The sequence below is a fragment of the Schistocerca nitens genome, chromosome 11, assembly GCF_023898315.1.
Source record: "Schistocerca nitens isolate TAMUIC-IGC-003100 chromosome 11, iqSchNite1.1, whole genome shotgun sequence".
Lineage (NCBI taxonomy): Eukaryota > Metazoa > Arthropoda > Insecta > Orthoptera > Acrididae > Schistocerca > Schistocerca nitens.
Genome location: NC_064624.1, coordinates 212,159,821 through 212,174,957, shown reverse-complemented (window position 1 = coordinate 212,174,957; position 15,137 = coordinate 212,159,821). Strand labels below are relative to the sequence as shown.

General features: G+C 40.0%; 1 protein-coding gene across 3 annotated transcripts in view; it reads right to left on the bottom strand.

The window, feature by feature from the left end:
• LOC126212998 (uncharacterized) overlaps window positions 1-5,754 on the bottom strand; it is a 61,141-nt gene extending 55,387 nt beyond the window's left edge. For all 3 annotated transcript variants that reach the window (XM_049940545.1, XM_049940544.1, XM_049940546.1), the window contains exon 1: window positions 4,199-5,754. In XM_049940545.1, the coding sequence (XP_049796502.1) occupies window positions 4,406-5,623 (1,218 nt within the window). In that variant the 5' untranslated portion in view covers window positions 5,624-5,754 and the 3' untranslated portion in view covers window positions 4,199-4,405. The remainder of the gene's footprint in view (window positions 1-4,198) is intronic.
• Between the last annotated feature and the right edge of the window lie 9,383 nt (window positions 5,755-15,137).

The following is a 15,137-nucleotide window of genomic DNA, read 5'->3' as shown; positions in this document are numbered from 1 at the left end:
GATCAGTCAGTCGGTCAAAGAACCTACACTTATCAGTCGGGTACGACCACCCGACAGCCGAACCCCCTGATCACTTCACCGGATAAGATGTGTCGCGCCAACCACCTGACAAAAGTTGGTCTTCTGTCACTCCGTGCACGATTAAACATTCTTCAAATGCTACTAACGTGACAGAAAGCAAGGTGGACGAAACTTTGTTGCCAGAGTTTCTAGAGAAATTTAAATGTTCCAGATGTTTCGAGAAATTCATTATTTAATGAAATGGGACATAGAGACAGCAAAAGATATTTTTTTATAACCTTCTGTATTCACGTTTTATTTCCGATACTTCTCGAAAATAGAATCTAAATGCTGAGATACAGACAGAATGGATTTGAGATTTCATTCCCGATACACATCGGAAATAAAACCCAAAAACAGAACTATAGATAGATGAAGGACTTATGAATAAAATATACTTGCTACATTGTTGGAAATGTTACAGAAAATCCTGCCTAGACTTCTGCTACAAAGAGCAAAGTATAAGACATTTTTCCAGTTCTGACAATTGCTAAATGCTTCACTTCTTATGCATATCTTTCTGTATTTATTAATTATAGGTGACACCATTGTAGCCTTTCTTCTCATAACCTGAAATGAATTTCTTAAATTTCTAGGGACATCTTTCATGCTGTATACAAAAATAAATTAATAAAGTTTACACACACATCATTTGTTTTATTTATTTTGCTTTATCACGATGTATTTCGACCAGTTACTACAAACCGCGTTGCAGGTTTCAGGAACCTTTTTAATAAATAACTGCGGTGTGGAGATACAACAACACTGAATCTGAGGTCCTCTTACCTTCCGCCAGAGGCTGGAAACCGTAGTGTAGCTAACAGCCCACCCTCGCAGCTTCCAGCCTCTCTCACTATTTTATTCCCGATATTCTGCCCCCCCCCCCCCCCCCAGTTCTGAATAGTTTCATGATGTTCAGCAGCTCTGAAAAGCATATGTCATTCATTCTTAGATAATTCTGGGAATCATTGGCTCCCAGCTCTTTAAACACAGAAGCGTGGGTGATTCCTTCTATTGCGTTAGCCACTCCTTTGCCCGTACTTTCTCTCAGTTTTTATTGGCCACATTACCTCTAACACGGCAAAGGTGAGTCCCCATTTTTGTTTTTGCCTCACACAAAGTGACACTTCATCGAACATAACCACAGTGAACTTACTGTAAACAATTCGCACTGTGGCACACTGCAATTGCCGAGTGGGGCCAGACGGGTCACGTGTATGGCCCTTAAATGAAAATGAGGTACCTCTTTTAAACCTAGACTTTGATCAGAACACTGCATCATTTCCTGATAAGATATTCCATTTAGCAGCCCATTTTTCAATCACATTTAGTTAAAAGTGAACTTCAGCATACTGATGTAAATATAATTACATTAGTGCAGATTTTAGCATTGGGAAAAATATAATAAAATTACGCAACAAGTGTATTCTTGTGCTAGCAGACGTATTTCTAGCCTTAATTTTAGGAGCAGAAAACATCCTCAAATCGTATACTGTCGTGGCTACCCGACACTGTCAGCCGAAGAGCGATCTCTGGATTTGAATACTGTAGTATTCTTCCTGGTGAAGTTCATTTGCACAGACTGCAAGCGGGGAAAAAAGTGCACTGTCATTTAGTCACGGACGTACTTCAGAGCAACACACTGAAGTTGCACCAGTGTAACATTATACAATAAAATCACGACTGTGCCCAACACACACAAAAATCTCTGATGAAATATATTTGGCTCACAGGATATCGCCTGCTGTGCCTGAGTAGACAATACTTTTGATTCCGATTGTCTACCTTTTTTTTTTCTCAATTTAATATACAGTTAAAATTTTCCCAAAAAGCTTAGAACTATGCGTCAAGTACGGACATTACCACAGGTTGATTAAGCTGGGAGTGCTTTCGCACTATTTCATTTGGGTAATTACCGTCGAGGACACACTAGGGTCTACAATAAGACTCTTTCATAGAATTTTAGATTATTCCTGAAAGATCAGAGAGGAGGGAGCAGTTTTGTACCCTGCAGACAGTCAGAATACACAAACTTTGAACTATGACATCCAAGAACAGGGGGAAAGAAGGCAAAATATGGAAGAAAAATTATGAGAAATCTTGAAACTTAGTGAAAAGATTTCCACTTGCTACCAGAATGACAGAGGGAATATCTTCATAAATATGTAGAGGAAAATAACATGCAGCGAAACATTACTCAAAACTTTACAGGTGCATACAAAGAAAACAGAATATGTAAGAAAGAGTTCTGATGCCGGTCATACAATGAAGGCTTCCACGACCGGATGTTTCAGCTGCTGAGAATTCTTCCGGGTCGTACGGCCGTGGTCCACGGAACTCTTCTATCCCTGATGTTTCGTCCGAGGCTGCGTCGGACATCTTCGAAGGTGCTGACGGTCGTGCCGAGTCGGCGAGGCTTGGCACAACCGGGGGCACCTCCGAAGATGTCCGATGCAGCCTCGGAAGAATCATTAGGGATAGAAGAGTTCCGCGGACCACGGTCGTACGACCCAGAAGAATTCTCAGCAGCATTCTGATGCTTAAAATTTCAAAAGGAAGGTATCTTACCACCTGAGAGTTCAGGTACCATTTTTCAAGAGACTGCTTTGTGCAGATTTTCTTGTTTTATTGTGTGGGAAAGTGGTCACTTACAATTCATCAAACAAAATACAGATTGTGTGCATTAAAGCCATTCTTACACAGCTGTTTATATTTCAAGTAACTTTCACTCCGTAATTTATGTATCAGTACAAATACAGTCCTAAGATTAATAAACAGGTAAATTGGTTATTAGTAATCCAGATATTTCAGTTTGGTTTTTCAAGGAAAGTACCCATTTCATCGATAGTTACCACTAAAATCTATTTCTTTTACGTAATAGGCCTACAGTGGTCTTAAATTTTATATCTCAAAAATTCCTTTCTTCATCATTTTGAAATTTAAAGCACTGCTTGAAAACACGCAGACCTATATGAAAAACACTACACCTTTTCTAAGAAAAAAAGTGTTTTGAGATTTTTCAAAATAATTTCTTTTTGAAATTTTACTAAACTCAAGCAACTGTTGTAGCATAGTTTTGCTGTGTAAAAAACTAAAACTTAAAGCAAGATCTTTACAATGTCATCAGCTAGCATCAACAGTTTTGAAATTAGGCCTACTGACTGTTTCACAGTAGGTACGCTCAGAAAAATGACATATTTCTAGTTTTTGATATTTGAAAACCAAATTATTGAAGCACTGAAGAGTATGCAATTTTGTTTAGTCTGAGGGTACATACAAAAAACTAAAAAGTAATACGAGGTGCAAACCTTAGGTCAATTTGAAGTGGACTGGCCCGATATTAAGGAAGGGATACGAGACACCTCAATAAAACGACACATTTAACACTTCTTTCAAATATTTATTCACTGATGTCCTACAGGATGATTTCTGTAAACTCCCCACTAAAGAGAAAGAAAATGATTAGAACTATGTGTGGGATTCACAAATCTACATCTTCCAGGCATCTGTTTAAGCACCTGCGATTTATTCACTGATGAAATTTGTTATCAAAAATTCACTATAATTTGAGAGTAATTCATTTATACAATACTACAAAAAACAATAGTGTAGCTAGCCTTCCCATTAATGAACCTAATTTTGACAGAGAAAGATACAGAATGCTTAAGAGAATGCAGAAGCAAATTCAAATGTCATTTGAAATTGCTTCTTCTTAACAAGTCAGACACCACAGAGATATTCTGTAATAGAAAAAGGTAAATACATCCTGCACGTAGCCCCATGTTATAAATAATTAGCCCTCAGTCTTTGACTCATATGACACACTGCATGCCTTGAGACCTATCACAAATATGGTATGTATGGAAGATGGCACTAACTATAAGATACACATCATAAAAGAAAAACTCTGACAGGATAATAAAAGTATTACGCACCCAAAAACTTTTTTTAAAGTCCGTGTTTATAAAAATGTACCATAAAATAGACGGGTGGCAGTGTTTCCTAAAAAAAACAGCTGATCTTTCACAGTTAGCTGTTGTTCTCACAATACAACATGGCACATGTGTTCTATTTTGCAGTGCGGCAAAGGGTGCTGAATCAATAATGTAAATGGAAGGATAAACACCAGAATACTTACCACAAGGTTACCCATAGCCTTCACATCAATGTCGTGCAGAAAAACTGGCAGTGCAAACGAGAAAAGGGCCGTCACACATAGAAAGTTTCAAAACAACAGATTCTAAAGTCTTCGGTGAGGTATTCCATAACTGACAGATGAATAAAAGAAAAACATTATATCCCCAACATCTCCTCTCCAATATGATTTGGGTTACCAAAAATACTCTCATACGACACATTTTCTGCGCTTCTTAGGTGTTTCCTTTGGCTGCACTGTAAAGTTCATTGCAGGTGCTACTGTTGAAGATGGACCTATTGCTGACAGTGACGGGTATCGCTCGACTTTTACTGGTGTAGAGTCCTCTGACGACTGCGAAGGGCATCCTTTTCCTTCTGCTGTCGTCATGGCTCTGGCTGACAGTTTAAGATATTCTGTTACAGGCGTAGGGTCCTCTACACACGGTACATAAACTGTTCCCACACCTCGCATAAAAGAATGAAACACGCACCCGTTTCCAAATACACTCTCCCTCCAAACGTATTCATCCAAATGACTTTGCAAACCGCTGCGCCGTCTCTTCCCTCTCCCCACAACTCTCCTTACTTTCTCCCAACATTGCTCCATGGTACCAATCACTTTATTACGAAATTGGTAATTGTGATAGTCTGCAAAAGTCTGCAGGTCCACTGCCCCTTCGTCCTCATAACTCTCCCACATATCTGAACATATCACAGTCCCGTCCTCGACATGTTCTTCAAGAAGGCGTTGCGAAGTCCTTGCATCCCTCTTCTCAACTATTTTCAAAACCAGGTCCCCACGTTCTTTCCCACAAACGACTGCTCCCCAAACCCAAAGTTCTGGTAACCACTTTCCTTTACGATTCTCAGCAAGTCCGAAACACGATTCGCCCATCTCAACCACAACACCTGGGCCACCAATCTTCCCTCTCTTCTTCAACAACGCTGAACAAATTTCCCTACATGACAAAAACCAGTCTCCGACTGATCTCTCGCTCAAACCTGTCATGCGACTTGTAGATATAAAAGACTTGCGCATACAAAAACAGTACGACATTAAAACAATAGTTCTAACGCTAAGCCTCGCAGTTTCAAACCATGTCCCTTTGCGAACGGACCTCCATACGTCGTCTTTTCGGCATCGCCACATAAGCCGATCTCTGCATCTATTTGGTGGGACTTTAACACAGGACATGAGCTTCCGGCATTTAGCACATATATATTTATCACCAAGAACACCAAAACTCCTCAGAAATTCAAACATACGATTATTATCGTCCAAAATAGCATTTAGAGTCACAATAGTCATCGCAACTCCTTGATCCCTACGGTCTTCATCTTCACATCGTTCACTACACGACGAAGCCGATGAGTCTCTTCTCCGGCGATTGCCCACACTACAACAAGTATCACGTCTGACGTCCATTACAAACAGTCAAACACGTTACACAGTACACACTACAATCCCGATGTTCGCAAACATCACACAGCGCGGGAACAGGGAAGTCAAAGATACGAACTACGAAGATATGCCGACAGACAGACTTATGCTTGGAGACTGCAAATTGTAGAGCCGATCGGGTGAACTCGGCTAACTTCGGTTTGGCAGACGACTGCATACGACGAGCTCCCGCTACAACATGGCTACCACAGCCGACAAGCTGTGGGTAGCATTTCATTTCACGCTAGGTGAGGACAGCTCTACGTCATAGTGACACAGGTTCGCGTCATCGTGACGTAAATAACCCAAATCGACTACATGAGTACATATATCGATCTTTGCAGTAGTACCGATAACGTCAACGGTAAATGTAAATACATGGGTGATCTATACAATCGAAGTGACAGGAGTTTTGTGATATGCTTATCCTAGTGGACCTATGGTCTGAACGGAGGAACCATAACGAAAGTATAAATATCATGTGTACAGAAGCGTGTGTTTCATGAAAAAACGAATGTCGGAAGGAAGGAATCATAACCATAACGAACGTTAAGAAAGTGTCTAGTCATTTTTTTATATCTGATTAATCGTGCGTAAATAATGTGGATAAAAACGTGGGAAATACGGAAGCGTCCGATCCCGCCCGTCTGCTTTGACCCATGACGTCACAAATATGGCGGAAACAAAAACAAACGCACACTCTTTCCAGAAGAAGCCTAATGACACTAACGGGACAAGCGCGGGAAATAGGGTGTTTTGGGTGGGGGGGGGGGGGGGGGGGCAAACTAAATATAAATAAATTCAGACGCCTTGCGTAGCTACGACGTGTAAGTGAAGACAGCCATGCATGAATACCCACCCACCTCCCCATGGGTCGTAACGCCTGCAACCCATAGACGATCAAGATGCTTCAGTAGCTGATTAGTGTTTTTTTGGCTTTTAAAACAAAAAAAAGCTCACGGGATAGAACGAACAGATCAGAAAGATAAATATAATAAACTAAAACAGAAATTGGAGGAAACAGATAATTAAAATAAGTAATAAGTGTTTTTAAATTTAAAAAAAAATCTCACGAGATAGAACGAACAGATCAGAAAAGTAAATAAAATAAAACAGACCTGGAGACAGCCACACTCAAACCAAACTCCACGACACCACACACGTCACGGGTCAAAGCCGACGCGTGGGATCGGACGATTCTGTCGACCAAAAACGTGAAATAGGGAGAAATTAAAGTGTTTCGTATTTTTATAAAAGCCGATGAATTGTACACAATTCATGTGGGCAGACACGTTAAACTGAAAAATTGTGGTGGTTCCGATGTTGGTGGAAATATTATACCTTCATGTTGTAAATTAACTAAGAAAATTTTGCTCTCCAGAAATAAATGTTTGCTGCTGATCATAATGTACTGACCATTTACAACATGCGTCATTATTTCTTTATAAGCTGTATATCGTGAAAAAACAACGATAAATAAGTCACATTTACCAGCATTTTAAGCATCTGAAAGCAGTGAGTACTGTGCCATTTTTAGCTACTTTTTGTATGACTTTCACTCGGTATGGAAATAGCTACAGTAATCATGCCATACACCCACAAAATGTATGCCATGTCTATTGAGAGAATAAGCACAGTATGCCACCATCACATATGAAACATCACACAGCTCAAGAATCATTCACGAGTACTCTTTAGTCACAAACTTTCTTTAAAAGGAACTTCATCCTTTGTGTATTGATAAACAAAATGTGCAGTTACTCATAAATTTTCCTATTAAGTGTATGGCTGACATTCATATGCTTCTAAGAAAATTCTTAATGCCTCGGAACACTTATCACATTCGTCCATATTACAAACAATCGTAAGTTTTTTAATGGGAAAAGTGTGACTGAAGCTGAGAAGGTTGAAGGAAACTTTTGGCATTATGTCAGTTATTTGGTTAAAGATGCAGTGGGTACCTGGTGCTTAAAGGTGACAGACATCTCAGTATTTGGATCTAGCAAGTGGATCTATACTCTAGGTGATCAGTTAATGTACTAGTAATTTGAAATGTAAAGTGCAAAACAGTTTGAAGTTTTCCCTTAGATGCTGCCACGAAATGAGGTAATAGTTACTAGCATTTAGCTCTCTGTATAAGATTCAAAGAAGTAAGGAACCCCCCCCCCCTCTTTCAAACTGTACTGATTCAGATATTGTACTTCTATACAGCTGCCAATATGCCTACTAGAGTTTTAACTGGTTGGATAAAAATACTAAATCCCAAGGTAACAACTTATAGAGAAGTATTTCTCTCCAACTGAAATAGTACAGTATATGCAAGAGAAACAGAAGAAATATATTTTCTGTCTTATACGAGATGAAAATTTCATTTGACTGGTTCCTACTGAAAGGACAATTGGTGTTTTATATCTTTTCTGCTGGTGCACTCATTAGAAACAGAGCTTCCACTTGTTTTCTGCTTTTGGTCATGAAGAAAATGGACTTCCTGATTTGCCTGGGGAAACTATGGCAAACCTAAATCTGCACGGCCAACCTGGAGTTTGACGCTGGGTCTCCTGAATCCGAAGCTAGCACAATAGCTACTGCACTAACCATGCTAAATTATAATGATATCTGTTTGTGGGTGCTTCCAATGCCTTAACTTTTCGTCACAAATAAGCAGTTACTATCTATCATCTTTTATCAAAATTGTAGGCTTGTATTGGTTGAATTGTTGACTACCAAGCATTCCCATACAGGAGCTCAGTCTGACAAAAGCACTTGATGTCACCAGATTACAAGAGCTGCAGTTAATCACAAACTTATAAAAGGTTTAGGTGCCAGCTGATCATTAGATTTGTAGTTTGTTACAGTGGTGAAAAGACACCACCTCTCATTCTGACAGCATGTTCCGAGTGAGTGAGTGTGTGTGTGAGAGAGGGTGCTTTTCTGAAACACTTCTCGAAGGATCGTCATTTCTCTTATGTTACAATTTTAAATTTTTGACTGCTTACTTCACCTATAGAAGTCCATTCTAAAGACAAATATTTGAAATTGACTAGTGACCTCACTGGAGTACAATCCCCTAGATTGTAAGCTTTCTGATAAAGTAAAAATTTTAATGGGTCTTCTGCTAATTGACACACACATGGAAATCGAAATACTTTCTGCTGCGTTGGAAAAGGGAAGTACATCCACTCATTGTCCCACTGCCTCAGATGAAAGGGTATCAAATTAGCATACTTAAGTATAACTCATTCAAGGCAGGCAAGTTAACGTGTAACAATTTATTTCCTTTCATTTGACTAATTCAGTAATTATTTAAAGACTATAATATATATGATTTGTGTGTTCAGCCAATCACCTCCTCACAGTGATAAAGTGTTCTTAGACAGCAGCAGCTTGTTTGAAACCTTGATAGGCATGAAATCAATGGAACAATCACTGAAATTCATTGTTGAGAATAAATGGCATGCAACAATTACTCTATTTGGCCTCGGCTGGTCTTTGTCTTTCTGCGAGACAGGTTATTCTGTTACCAGAGTGGCCCTATCATTCTATTTTTATACAGTATGTTTTAAGTGAATTAGTGCTCAGTCAGTTGTGATAGAAAAAAGGCGAATTCTCACTGTTGGAAAATTAATAAAAACACAATGTCATTTGACCACCTATACCTTAGGTAAAACTCTACAAAAAACAGAAGAGCTGAGTGAAGAATGAGATTTGATATTTCTGCGATCCAATATAAGCTTTCCACAAGATCAAGAAAGTCCTACTATGTTTGGTCATCACAGATACTATTACTGAAAAGTTTCTGAAAGTCATCAAAAAACTTGTGATCCTTTAAAAAAACACAAACAGTTAAATATTTGAGGTCAGTTTGCTTGTCTAAAACATTAAGTGCTAAATTAATCTATATGAATCCAAACCAAAAATTGTGCGTAACATGTTGTAAGATTTGTGAACAGAAAACTGACATCAGTAATAGAAATTAAAGTGATGCAGATGGCCCAGAGGTGACATTTCATGAGTCAGTACTAAAAAGTCTTCTAATCTAAAACATTAGAAGAGTAACTTCTTCTGAAAAGCCTTCATTCAATGAAAATGCCTCACAATTAACATGCACTCATCCTCAACAAAATAATTTTGTAGAAGCAGTTTATGACAGGTGGTACTTTGCCTTTGTCAGAAATGTATGTGATGAAGAAGGAAATGTTGAACTACTTTTTCTCCACCCACCTGGTCCAGCAGTGCCATTTTTTTGGCCTGTGAAGGCAGACTTGTTTTGTTCCTTTGAAAAACATTTTATGTGCTGTTGGTGTACCTAAATCAACATTATGCAAAAACGTGTTACTTTCATGAAAAGATATGAAGTTAACAGAATATAATTTGTCACAGTAGAAAAAAATCAGAGATGCTGTTAAGAAGTTTCATAGTTTCAGGGATCTCCACTGCTGAACATTTACATTTTAAATTAACATTAGTGTGGCTAGAATAATTGTTTAAATATGCTAATTTGACACCCTAAATAAAGTTTACCTGTGTAATGAAAATGTTTCAGTTAAATTTATAACTTTTGGCTCTATTTTCATGAGCCACCCTTGCTATAGGTTGTCATTTTACACAATCTGATTTGAATGATCTTCTGAACAATGATGTGACATGTGTTAAATGAACATCCAATATCTATCAAAACTCAGGGTGCCACTGCTTTTTTCTTTTTTTAAAGAAAAGAAAAGCAATCAGTTTCAATAAAAATAAATCTTGTATCAACTGTCAGAAAGTGTTTTACATATTTAAAATTCATTGTCTCGAGAACAGCTTAAGTTGATTTTCTATATTCCCATTAGTCAAGTTGTTGTGGTCTTCAGTCCTGAGACTGGTTTGATGCAGCTCTCCATGCTACTCTATCCTGTGCAAGCTTCTTCATCTCCCAGTACCTACTGCAACCTACATCCTTCTGAATCTGCTTAGTGTATTGATCTCTTGGTCTCCCTCTACGATTTTTACCCTCCACGCTGCCCTCCAATGCTAAATTTGTTATCCCTTGATGCCTCAAAACATGTCCTACCAACCGATCCCTTCTTCTTGTCAAGTTGTGCCACAAACTTCTCTTCTCCCCAATCCTATCCAATACCTCCTCATTAGTTACGTGATCTACCCACCTTATCTTCAGCATTCTTCTGTAGCACCACATTTCGAAAGCTTCTATTCTCTTCTTATCCAAACTAGTTATCGTCCATGTCTCACTTCCATACATGGCTACACTCCATACAAATACTTTCAGAAACGACTTCCTGACACCTAAATCTATACTCGATGTTAACAAATTTCTCTTCTTGAGAAACGCTTTCCTTGCCATTGCCAGTCTACATTTTATATCCTCTCTACTTCGACCATCATCGGTTATTTTACTCCCTAAATAGCAAAACTCCTTTACTACTTTAAGTGTCTCATTTCCTAACCTAATTCCCTCAGCATCACCCGACTTAATTTGACTACATTCCATTATCCTCGTTTTGCTTTTGTTGATGTTCATCTTATATCCTCCTTTCAAGACACTGTCCATTCCGTTCAACTGCTCTTCCAAGTCCTTTGCTGTCTCTGACAGAATTACAATGTCATCGGCGAACCTCAAAGTTTTTACTTCTTCTCCATGAATTTTAATACCTACTCCGAATTTTTCTTTTGTTTCCTTTACTGCTTGCTCAATATACAGATTGAATAACATCGGGGAGAGGCTACAACCCTGTCTCACTCCCTTCCCAACCACTGCTTCCCTTTCATGCCCCTCGACTCTTATAACTGCCACCTGGTTTCTGTACAAATTGTAAATAGCCTTTCGCTCCCTGTATTTTACCCCTGCCACCTTTAGAATTTGAAAGAGAGTATTCCAGTCAACATTGTCAAAAGCTTTCTCTAAGTCTACAAATGCTAGAAACGTAGGTTTGCCTTTTCTTAATCTTTGTTCCAAGATAAGTCGTAAGGTCAGTATTGCCTCACGTGTTCCAACATTTCTACGGAATCCAAACTGATCTTCCCCGAGGTCGGCTTCTACCAGTTTTTCCACTCGTCTGTAAAGAATTCGCGTTAGTATTTTGCAGCTGTGACTTATTAAACTGATAGTTCGGTAATTTTCACATCTGTCAACACCTGCTTTCTTTGGGATTGGAATTATTATATTCTTCTTGAAGTCTGAGGGTATTTCGCCTGTCTCATACATCGTGCTCACCAGATGGTAGAGTTTTGTCGTGACTGGCTCTCCTGAGGCCATCAGTAGTTCTAATGGAATGTTGTCTACTCCCGGGGCCTTGTTTCGACTCAGGTCTTTCAGTGCGCTGTCAAACTCTTCACGCAGTATCTTATCTCCCATTTCGTCTTCATCTACATCCTCTTCCATTTCCATAATATTGTCCTCAAGTACATCGCCCTTGTATAAACCCTCTATATACTCCTTCCACCTTTCTGCCTTCCCTTCTTTGCTTAGAACTGGGTTGCCATCTGAGCTCTTGATATTCATACAAGTGGTTCTCTTCTCTCCAAAGGTCTCTTTAATTTTCCTGTAGGCAGTATCTATCTTACCCCTAGTGAGACAGGCCTCTACATCCTTACATTTGTCCTCTAGCCATCCCTGCTTAGCCATTTTGCACTTCCTGTCGATTTCATTTTTGAGACGTTTGTATTCCTTTTTGCCTGCTTCATTTACTGCATTTTTATATTTTCTCCTTTCATCAATTAAATTCAATATTTCTTCTGTTACCCAAGGATTTCTATTAGCCCTCGTCTTTTTACCTACTTGATCGTCTGCTGCCTTCACCACTTCATCCCTCAGAGCTACCCATTCTTCTTCTACTGTATTTCTTTCCCCTATTCCTGTCAATTGTTCCCTTATGCTCTCCCTGAAACTCTGTACAACCTCTGGTTCTTTCAGTTTATCCAGGTCCCATCTCCTTAAATTCCCACCTTTTTGCAGTTTCTTCAGTTTCAATCTGCAGTTCATAACCAATAGATTGTGGTCAGAATCCACATCTGCCCCAGGAAATGTCTTACAATTTAAAACCTGGTTCCTAAATCTCTGTCTTACCATTATATAATCTATCTGATACCTTTTAGTATCTCCAGGCTTCTTCCATGTATACAGCCTCCTTTCATGATTCTTGAACCAAGTGTTAGCTATGATTAAGTTATGCTCTGTGCAAAATTCTACAAGGCGGCTTCCTCTTTCATTCCTTCCCCCCAATCCATATTCACCTACTATGTTTCCTTCTCTCCCTTTTCCTACTGACGAATTCCAGTCACCCATGACTATTAAATTTTCGTCTCCCTTCACTACCTGAATAATTTCTTTTATCTCGTCATACATTTCATCTATTTCTTCATCATCTGCAGAGCTAGTTGGCATATAAACTTGTACTACTGTAGTAGGCATGGGCTTTGTGTCTATCTTGGCCACAATAATGCGTTCACTATGCTGTTTGTAGTAGCTAACCCGCACTCCTATGTTTTTATTCATTATTAAACCTACTCCTGCATTACCCCTATTTGATTTTGTATTTATAACCCTGTAATCACCTGACCAAAAGTCTTGTTCCTCCTGCCACCGAACTTCACTAATTCCTACTATATCTAACTTTAACCTATCCATTTCCCTTTTCAAATTTTCTAACCTACCTGCCCGATTAAGTGATCTGACATTCCACGCTCCGATCCGTAGAACGCCGGTTTTCTTTCTCCTGATAACGACGTCCTCTTGAGTAGTCCCCGCCCGGAGATCCGAATGGGGGACTATTTTACCTCCGGAATATTTTACCCAAGAGGACGCCATCATCATTTAATCATACAGTAGAGCTGCATGTCCTCGGGAAAAATTACGGCTGTAGTTTCCCCTTGCTTTCAGCCGTTCGCAGTACCAGCACAGCAAGGCCGTTTTGGTTAATGTTACAAGGCCAGATCAGTCAATCATCCAGACTGTTGCCCTTGCAACTACTGAAAAGGCTGCTGCCCCTCTTCAGGAACCACATGTTTGTCTGGCCTCTCAACAGATACCCCTCCGTTGTGGTTGCACCTACGGTATGGCCATCTGTATCGCTGAGGCACGCAAGCCTCCCCACCAAGAATAGTATTAGTCAAGAATAGGTATTAATTTTTTCCCAATAAAGATACATCCCTTCTGTCACATCTCGGAAAAAATGACAGTGTGTGATGAAAATAAGATGTTATTTTTGTATGAAGTAATGCAACCCAAATGACTAACTTTACTTGCAGCATTTAAATTTGTAAAAAAATTCCAGTTTTTCCCCTCAAATTACATGACATGTGGAGAAATTTTGCACTATTGCCATGCAGAGTAACACGTAGAAAAAGTGCATGTCATCTTATATAGAATTTTTTTTTTCCTACGCAATACGAAGTATTGTGATTTTGCATTTGTGTATCCATTTGAAAAACCCAGTAGTAATTTTATTTTATTACAATGTTTACTGTCCTGGGAATTATTTAAGATCAATTTTAAGTTCCCACCAGGGTGGAGAAATGTGACAAGCATTTTTCAAGGTGGCTGTAGTTTTTCCATAACTTGGAAAGTGACATTAAAACTTTCTGTATTGTTTTTTTTTTTTTTTTTTTTTTTTAACTTTAGTGCTTAAATAATTACATGCCAGTTAAGTATGTGCATCTCTTAACTTATGAAAAAGAATCCAAATTGAAAGCTTCATAAACACCTGAGTTTTGGGCATTTATTTAGATATGTACTACACTCCTGGAAATGGAAAAAAGAACACATTGACACCGGTGTGTCAGACCCACCATACTTGCTCCGGACACTGCGAGAGGGCTGTACAAGCAATGATCACACGCACGGCACAGCGGACACACCAGGAACCGCGGTGTTGGCCGTCGAATGGCGCTAGCTGCGCAGCATTTGTGCACTGCCGCCGTCAGTGTCAGCCAGTTTGCCGTGGTATACGGAGCTCCATCGCAGTCTTTAACACTGGTAGCATGCCGCGACAGCGTGGACGTGAACCGTATGTGCAGTTGACGGACTTTGAGCGAGGGCGTATAGTGGGCATGCGGGAGGCCGGGTGGACGTACCGCCGAATTGCTCAACACGTGGGGCGTGAGGTCTCCACAGTACATCAATGTTGTCGCCAGTGGTCGGCGGAAGGTGCACGTGCCCGTCGACCTGGGACCGGACCGCAGCGATGCACGGATGCACGCCAAGACCGTAGGATCCTACGCAGTGCCGTAGGGGACCGCACCACCACTTCCCAGCAAATTAGCGACACTGTTGCTCCTGGGGTATCGGCGAGGACCATTCGCAACCGTCTCCACGATGCTGGGCTACGGTCCCGCACACCGTTAGGCCGTCTTCCGCTCACGCCCCAACATCGTGCAGCCCGCCTCCAGTGGTGTCGCGACAGGCGTGAATGGAGGGACGAATGGAGGTGTGTCGTCTTCAGCGATGAGAGTCGCTTCTGCCTTGGTGCCAATGATGGTCGTATGCGTGTTTGGCGCCGTG